Here is a 9,688-nt window from a genome sequence, read left to right on the forward strand (position 1 = left end):
TTCCATGTAGCATCCATTATGCTAATGCTAGCTGCCTGTCACGTTCTCTCGTCCTGACCACACCTCCGCTCTCTAACCCCCCTCCCCTACCCACACCCTTTCCCCTACCCACTTTGATGCATTTTTCAAATTTCACCTTGGGGCGGAGTTATCTTTTCACAGGGGGGTAAGATACACTTTAAGTGTCACTGGCAAGGGTCTGACTGGAATGAGTCTCCACTTTGGACAGAAGCATACAAGCTTGTAGCAGAGAGTTTTCTACTTTTCATTTGTCTTTATAAACAGAGGTGGCAGCTCATTTCCAATTCCTTCTGAATTTTGTTTTGTCAAATATATTTGAGACAGCCCAAAGTCAGCCAAATATCAGTCTTTCATCATCTTAGCAAAGAGAAATTTTGGATTACTGTTATAGGGCTGCAAAACAATAATCCAAAAATGTGTTTTCATTGCAATATAAGTGAATACAAAACATATTCATCCATCCATCCTGGAGTTCCCATATAAAATCCACGCAAGCACAAGGAGAATATGCAAACTCAACACAGAAAGACTCCAGGTCTGAACATGGGATCAAACCCAGGACCTTCTTGCTGTGAGGCATCGGTGCTAACCACTGAGCCATCATGTTGCCCAAATATACCCTCTTGTCCTCTTCCGGTTCTATCATCTCATCATTCAGCAAACTTTAAAATGATGTTCTGCTGTGTTTTTAAACCTGTACTCTCCATTCATTATACTGCTTATCGTCAACCCCATTTTTCATCCATTGATTGCTGGTGAGCGACACCAGACGACACAGTAGGAGTAAGTGGGTACTGAAACTTGATGAATGAATGGATTAAGAGGGCAATTTAAATACTCAGATTTGAACAGACTAGAACCAGCCTAAATGTTACTTCTTACTCACTTTGGTGCAGAGACTTTCACACAAGCATCTCTTGTCTGTCTTTGAAAAATGTTGTAATTGAAAACACAAGTTGCTTGTCAGGTGGTGAAAGGGTCCTGTTTTCCGCTGTGCTTCAAAATCTTTTGGTTACACTTGCCCTTCTAGACTCAGCTCTGTTTTCATGATGTTGACCTCGTTTTGAAGTGTAAAGGTGTGAGGTGTTGATGGTAGAGGTACTTACATGACATTTGAGGTCCTTTCCTTTTGAAATGCTGAACATGTCATTGCTTTTCTGTCGGTTCTGGAATGTCATTCATCTAGAGTTCAACCTGAGGTAGTGAAGCAGTACATTTATAATTGTAGTGACGGTTCATTGAATCTGGACTCATTGGCCATGCTTAATGAAGTCATTTTCCATACTGAACAGCCTTAACTAATGTCTTGAGAAGCCCCATTTCCTCTTCTCCCATAAGGATGGAATTGTTCAGAGCATGACAAAAATATCAGTGAACATGATATTGGAGGACTCAATCCCGTATTTATTATGGATGAATAGTTTGGCTTAAGGGGTTGATAATGGGATGGTTGTGGGATTGAATGGAGCACAAACCCTGATGTTATGTTCTTGAGTCAAATAATGCTTGTTCCTGGCACCTTCCTTTTAATTAAAAGGTACAACACCACTTCACTAATTGCACATTGTTAAAGATCAGTGTCTACTTAACTATTAGAATTTGTAACAATATCGAGTATAATTTTATTAGGACACAGACTTTGGTAAAAATACAAATGTATCTTACTTTGTGCTGCATGTGTAAATGCAACTGTAACAAGAAACAGACACTGGTGAAAAAAAATGACCCAACAGTTAATTTATGGTTAGCTTCTGCTCTGCAGTTTGCTTTATAGATGCACAGCATGCTCAATATTTAGCTTGACTTTAAGCAAAAACACCTGGTTTTATCTTAGTAGATGTAGACAAAACTTAAATTCTTTAATTCAGAAAGCACTGCTTCTTTTTGTTGCATTCTTTTCAAACTCTCGTGAATAAAAAGTAAATCAGGCCAAAGGGCTATTAGTCAGCACAATCTGCTTCTGCTTCTCATTTCTGGAAAAACTGTCTCCACAGACAGCCCTCCTAGTGACCTGCTTGAGGAGCGCCCACATGTTGTAGCAATGTTCTCTCCCTGCAGTCTGGTGAACCTCATGAACATTGTGCTCTCTCTGTTTTATATATGAAGGTGGTTAACAACTTATTCGGCATCTGGGGGAAAGAGCTGGGAGAGGAAATGGAGTTGAAACCCAACATTCATTTCCTGCAGTAGAAAAGTTCATTTTCTCTAAAGACACACTTTTTGTCTTTGTACATCAGTTGTAAAGTTAAAGCATCATACAGTCTGACATGGAAAGTTACAGTCTGCTGAATTTGTCTCTTGGAAGTTCATGTGACTTAAGGTTGCCATATTTAGATACTAAATGATGAATTTACAACCACAAAACTAGACGTTTTGTGGTTGTAGATTAGTTCCAGTAATTTTCTTATTTTGAACAAATCTCTGAACTTCCTTTACAAAATTGTTGATCACTAATATTTAAATTAAATTTGATATTTTTGAGTTTTTTAACATTTAGATTTGTTAAAAAAAACTCTTATTTTGTTTGATCTCTGTGTGGTGTGGGTGTGACAGGAGAATGTCTGTTTGGCAGTTAAGATGTTCACTTCCTGTCTCTGAGATATTTTAGAGGTCCGGGTTTCTCTCATTTCTCTAAAAGATGGTCTCAGCCATCCTGCAGAACATCACTCTGGACCTAAGGACCTCAGGTCTGGTCTGGTCTGGCTCTAGCCACAACAGAACTTTGTGGTCCACCACGAGACTCTGCCAGGTCCACTCCACACAGCCGCCGCACGACAGGGTTCAAAATAGTCCGGCCAAAACAAATCAAGTGAAGCCAGACCAGCCCTACAAGAAATGAGCTGGTCCACCCTTTAGTGGTAAAGAGTTGGCTCAGTTTTGTTTTGTTTCTTTTTAGTTTTCTTTCCCCYTTTCTCACTTTGTCTGTGCAGAATACAGCTGGTCTGTTCCCAACTCACCCAGGTTAAAGAGCCAAATTCTCACACTGAGTTAGGATTCACAAGTCCAAATCCTAAATTAACCTCGAACCTACATGTCCTTCGGCAGATTGTCGCCAAATTATCAGCATGACTGGCTTGAGTGACTCAACYGAATCAGATCACTTTAAAGAGTGCCTCAGATTAACCCGGATCCATAAAGTGAACCGTATTTATCAAATTTACATTTACACAACCTGTGTCTCTCTGTTTATCATACTGAGTTAATTTATCTCCTCGCATTATACAGCGTCCACACAGATTTTTACAATTTTAGTGGTTCTTTTTTTGGATTATTTCCTCTGACCATTTCAGTCTTTCAGAGTCCTCGTTTAGCTCTTGGCCTCAGCTGGTTCTGTTGTTGTTTTGAAACTGCATTTTTTGGGTCACACAGTTCAGCCTGATCTAATGACCTCAGAAGGCAACTATAGTTTATCTTTTTTTTTCCAAATAAAAAGATAAACTGTACTTGCCTCTATGTCGGGGCTATTCAACTGGCGGCCCATGGGCCACATCCATCCTGCGAGTGCCCAAAGTTTGGTTTATTCATCTCTTAAGCCCAAACCCCCGGTTTTCTAATTTAATTACTCTAAGTTCTTTTAGTTAGACATAGACATGTTTGGTATCTACAGAAACGTCAGAATCTTGTCTAGAAGCAAAAGCCATTTCTATAAACACTCAAGACAGTTAAAACTACAAGCAGTTGAAGATAAAATGATGAAAGTGAAAATAAAATTGGTTTAAAAATTAGGCAAGTCAGAGATGTCAAAATATTATTTGTGTCTAATAATAGGAGGCATAATGTGTTCTTTTTATTTTTGGTAATGTGTAATTATCACTACTTTTATATGTTGTATTCATGATTAAATGCACCAAAAATAAACTAATTCAAATGTAACAGATCTTTGCAATATTTGGTTTATTTACACAACTTTAATTGCTTGGTAATCGGCCCCTCAGCTGTTGACCGGCAAATTGTGGCCCCCGGAGCAATTTAGTATGGAGTAAAGAGATTTTTTGCCTAAAAGATTACATTTTTAAATCCCTGTGAGTGTGGAAAGGTAGACTGGACTTTTATGCTCGCTGTCTCTATTTTTGTTCCCTTCCATTTCCTCTTATCAACATCTCTGCCTGCCACTGGTAATAAGATGACCACATCTTTCTTCACCCCCACTCTCTTTACTACACTCCTCATCAAATCATACAATGTCTCTTTAAATCTTTTTTTTGTTTAATATACTGTGTAAAATCTGCTGAGAGTTCCAAGTTGTAAAGGACTAAGTGAGATCCCTGCCATCGGACAGTTTGGGCTCAGTACAATGCAGACTCTTTCATGATGACAATCTTAGAACGAGGCATTAGATCACAGACAAGATATCCCACTGTTGAGTAAACCCATGGGGATTTAAAGTATTAAAACTGGTGCACATCTGTTGTTAAGCACAAAGCAGCAAAAAGCTTTTGTCCAGTGTCCTTGCTATTCTTTTTCTGTAATGTACAGTATTTGCTCATCACAGAGCTTGTTGAACAGTAAGGTATGAGGTACGTAAAGGAAATGCCGACTCTGAGCTGGGACCAGGAGCGGAGTGCAGTTATCATTTTGATACATTCTGCATGTTTACTCAAAGATCCAAGAAACTCAACCTAAATCACTTCCAGAGGGAAAGCAGAAGGTACAGAAAAGCAGATGACAGGCGATCCATTTGTCTGTCCAGGAGCAGCACCTGAACCTGACTCGAGTCGAGTCAAGTTGTCCAACCAAACTACACCTGAACAGACTGTAACTCTCCAACCAACAACATCAACCACTGTCTTAATGAGTTTGATCTCTGACTTGTTTCAGTTGTATCTGTGGTTTTATTCTCTACTCTCTCTTGTCTCTATGTAACTTTTTCCTTTTGATTAAAGAGACTAACAGAGAGAAACCAGCTGCTCCTGTTTGTTTTCATATAAACCTGTTATAAATGTGCTTAGAGATTTTGATATAYCCAGTGTTCATTCAAAAGGTTTCAATCCCTGTGTGCTTGTGTTCGAGCAGTTTGATTCTGGTATGACTTATCTCATGTAATAAATGGTTCTTTGATGCTTTGAGCTCAGACTGAGTGCCTGACCTTTGATGCACCTCCTGGATCAGTGGATCACAGCCWCAYTAAAGACTGGAGCTGAGCAGCAAACGAGTATCTGCTACTGCTGTCTATCAGCTGCACTCCAGGACTTTGTTGTGTTTGGAAGAAGCTCCACTGTCTCGCTGGTTTTGGCCTTCCTCCCTCTGAGTGTTTCACCTCCCCTCTGCTTAATCTTGAAGCCCTCAGCTCCTCGGTCTGGTTTTGTTTAAAGTGAATTTGAAATATTCATTCCTTGTATACGAGGGGTTTGTAATCCCCAAAAGGATTTTAGCACGTGTTGCTCTGACAGTCTGCACCGCACTAACACAAGTACTACTGTATATGTTTACATCTGCATCCACTGTGGGAGGCCTGTCTGTTTACAGCTACACGCTGAGCACATTTTAACAACGTTTGTCCTGTATAATCAAAGTACAGAGGTTCACACATCTGTGTCAGTGAATCTCTGACTTTGCATGCATGTAAAGTGCTGCTTTGATGATGACCCTCATGTTTTTCCTCTTCTGTGCTTTCTGCAGGCCTGTACGAGCTGCTGGCAGCCCTGCCATCCCAGCTGCAGCCTCACGTTAGCCGTCCTGAAGACAACACTTTCCTTCAGGACATGTTTGGGGAGAGAGGTCTGCGCTCACTTGTAAAGGTGAGAAAACACAATTTATTTTTAGTAATACCTTGGTTTTCTGCAGTGGTTTAAAAAAGCTATATACAAACGGTGAATATTACTAATGTATCTGCATTAATATAACATAATTTCTTAGCTAAATATTACCTGTGAAATACATGAATCTGAAACCAATCAAATGTATATGTCCTTTCACCAAATGTGATCTTCACAAAAAGATAACTCAATACACTAATCTTTGTTGCATTGAACAAAAGTGTGCAAACATCACGACAYGTTTAATTAAATCAAATAAAATAATAGTTATGCACACTTTAAAAACTGAATTCATAAATCTGCTATTGTAGAGCAGCACTGTATTATCCCAGATAAACTGTGTACCTTATTAAAGGGAGCTGTGCATGTTCCAGGCACATAGTAGCCTACAATTCTAAGTAATCATGTTGCATTCACTTGTTGTGAAAATGTTGTATTCATCAAAAATAAATTTGACTTTGCATCATAGCCTATCTAAAAAACTTGAAATTGGCTTCTGTCTCTTTAAGCATTTCCTACCGTTTGACACTCCCACTTCAGCACATCTTCACAATACTTCACGCCATTTATAAACTTTCGCAAGAGTGTTTTGAGAGGGTAGTTTCCATGGCATCCAAAAAATACATTTCACATTTATGTTTACATTCCACATTTTTTAATCCAAAAAGGTGAGTCTAAGCAACACTCCGGGTACTCTGTTTTTAATGAGGGAATGATATTATAACATGATTTAAAGCTCAAAAAAGTTGATTTTGYGTAATACACCCCTCCTCACCCTTAAATATCTTACAAATGTATCATTTATATTGGGAGGTTTACCATTCAGATGTAACAAATAAAAAAATAATAATTAGAAAATATATATTATGTATGAGGTGTGTGGAAGTCCCACCCTGCTTTTAACAAGCCACTTTTGCAAACATAGCTAAATGATGTTTGCTCCATAATCATATATGAGACTTTGTTTAAACTGATAAAAATGTTACTGAGCAATCATCCTAGTAAAAAGCCAACATTATGAACTAACTTTACTTCTAAAAGGCCCATAAAGCTGACATCTCTCCAGGAGGGGCCTGCAGAATGTTAAACCAGTGCTGCTGAAACACTCATAAATGTTGGTTTTAATGTTTGAATCCATCTTCTTTTAGTGCTCTGTTGGTCTTTTCCTCAGTCTTCTAACAAACAATAGAGATTATATTTCTCTCAGATATTCCAATCATGTGACCTACAGTATGTACAAAAAACATTATGTGGATCATTATGAGTGTAGCAGTTTATTAGTTGCTCTGCACACACAACAATTTGAGTTATGCTTCTTGCAGTCCTAGTTTGGCTTTACAGTATTGCTTTAAATACATTTTTATTGTCACATGTGCAATGAAAGATTTATACAAAGTAAGCATGCAGTTTGTGCCATCCTAAAAGCCAGGCCTGCATGTGGGCAATTAATACAGGTGAAGAAATTTACATCAGGGGCCATTCAGTCGAGCTGGGTTTTTGCTTGTGACTGCTTTAGTCTTATCCAGTCCCAATCAAGTTGTCAGTTCAACTACCTTAGTTCCAACCTACTCCCTACAAATGTTTGCAGGCAAATGGACTTTTCTAATTATTCAAAAAGAAAAAAAAATAAGTAGGTCTTCTGGATGGGTTCTTCTTTAGTGAAACGTTTCGTCTCTCGTCCAAGAGACTTCTTCAGTCTGATGAGTTTCAGGTGAACTCAGCCTTAAAAGCACTGCCTCCACATGGTGGACAAAGAGGCCAGTCACATGCAAAAGAGGGCCATCGCTTAACAATAGGCTTGATTAGTTATATTGTTCATAGAGGGTGTGCCCCATCACCTGACTTATTGGTTTGGATGCTGTGGTTCTTAGGTGTCGTGTCATGTGTATGTAGTGAATGCAGGCGGGGCTCAATGTCCCCTTGACAAAAACAATAATACAACAACAGTAATAATCCTTTTGTATATTGATTTAATAAACTATCCACAGCATCCTTTTTTATGCTCTTTCTACATATTTCTCTTTTGGTCTCTTTTTCTTCAGCCAGAATTACTATAGCATGTCAAACAGACAATTAAGTAAAAAACAAACAAAGAAACAAACAAAAAAAAAACAAATTTTCAATGATCATTGGGGAAAAAAAACAAGCTCTTCTGTRTTAGAAAGTTTTGTTCAGGACTCAGAGTTGTAACCCAACAGTTTGAACACATGAAAGTGCATGAATTGAGGCATACCTCAGAAAACCGAAGTAAAATCCTGATTTTGGGACTTAAGGAAACCAGACGGAGTTCATTTGATGCCCAGATTGTTATGGATGGCCAAAGAATAAAGCATCCTAAACATGGATAATGATGGGCAGGGCCTGTTAATGTTCAGACTCTTATTCTTCCAGGTCCCAAAGAAAACACTGAACAGTTTGGGGCACAGATTGATACTAATGAAGGTAGTTTTATGTTTCTATGAAATTTAACCAAACAAGGGTGGAACTCTTTGGTTTAATTCAGTCTTCTTCTAACCGCTTCTGTTTTTTACCAGCTAATCTTTTAAAGGTAGCTCAAAGGAAGCTGTGTCTGTTTTTCTGACAAAAATTCAAAGTCCTTTCAAACTTTGTGCCTTTGGCCCCTTTACACTGGATAATAACTCTGCAATACTCTCCGAGACCTGCATGAGTCGTTGTGATGGTTGGAACATGAATGTATTGTGGTGAATCTGGGAAACCTCCTTCTGAGATGACTGTAAACTGACTTGAATYGATGCTGGTATGCTTAGTGTTTGACAAATCATGTTTTCTCTGCCTTTTTAGCATTCTCAAGAAGCTTTCTTGTTCTCATACCACACGCTATTTGTTATCAACACGATCCATGAAGACGGCCAATGCCAAAGATCACCATGTCTGTACAATACTGGCAGGAAGCCGTCAACTGATCTCATGCTTGTTTGATTCTGTTTGGTTCCACGTCAGTGAAGTTTGTCCAGTTTGAATTATTTCAAAACATAATTTCTGTTTCTCATCCAATACACAACAGTCACCATGTCCTAACATTAATAAAATATTCAAATAACTGGCGAAAATCTTAAATAGCTTTTAGTCTCTTCATCTACGTGCCATCCTCTTGTTTAACGGAGAAACTGAGCTGCTTCAAGTGTCTCTTGTTGTTAACATGGAGGCATAAGTGGAAACTGCAGAGCTCCAGACGGGCAGAACTTGCTGTTTCCTCTGCTTACTGCTTGGTACTGAGATGGAAACCAGTCTGCTGGTTCAGTCCACCAAATGTACWGACATGCAGGCTGTGAAACACAGGAAAGTACAGTCATCTCACGTTACAGCAGAGACCTGCAGCCAGAAGTAAAACGTTCAGGTGAAGACGTGTAATGTCAGTGGCACACCATTAATAATACCTAAATTGTCCTCTTCCTCTAAAGCCYCAGTAATCTCCAAAGATTAAACCTTTTTTTCTACAAGACTGTGAAGGGGAGAGAAAGCACACACATGTTAATCTGATAGGCTTCTTAATCCAGGTTACTCATATGGAAACACTCAGGCCCCACCTGGGTAATAACTGAGCATCAGTTCCTGTTTTTGTGTCTGAAGGGAGAACAAGGAACCAGAGGAGAAGGTGTCAGAGAYTGAAAGAGAAAAACTTCCTACAATCATGAGGATTTAAACCAGACGTTTTTGTTCTGTTTTTTTGTTAGTTGGGACAGCCTCTCAGACACTTCATAATCTGATTATTTCCCAGAGATAAAACTAGTATTTTTAGGATATAGTTTCAGCGGGACCAGAATCTCATCAGTACACTTCATCTTCTTGCTTTTCATCGATGCAGGAACTGAACTGACATGAAACATGAGTGTTGTATAAACTTAATGAAGCTTAAACAACACAAACATTTGAACTGTTCCAATTAAAGC

At 38.8% G+C, this 9,688-nt stretch overlaps 1 protein-coding gene across 1 annotated transcript in view; it reads left to right on the forward strand.

Annotated features, from left to right (window-relative positions):
• mpp7a (MAGUK p55 scaffold protein 7a) overlaps nt 1–9,688 on the forward strand; it is a gene marked incomplete at its 3' end in the record, with an annotated part of 62,813 nt that overhangs the window by 39,156 nt on the left and 13,969 nt on the right. Inside the window, 1 exon segment of the mRNA XM_014018830.1 lies at nt 5,641–5,759. Within this exon segment, the coding sequence (XP_013874284.1) occupies nt 5,641–5,759 (119 nt within the window).

Source organism: Austrofundulus limnaeus, unplaced genomic scaffold, assembly GCF_001266775.1.
Source record: "Austrofundulus limnaeus strain Quisiro unplaced genomic scaffold, Austrofundulus_limnaeus-1.0 Scaffold203, whole genome shotgun sequence".
NCBI lineage: Eukaryota > Metazoa > Chordata > Actinopteri > Cyprinodontiformes > Rivulidae > Austrofundulus > Austrofundulus limnaeus.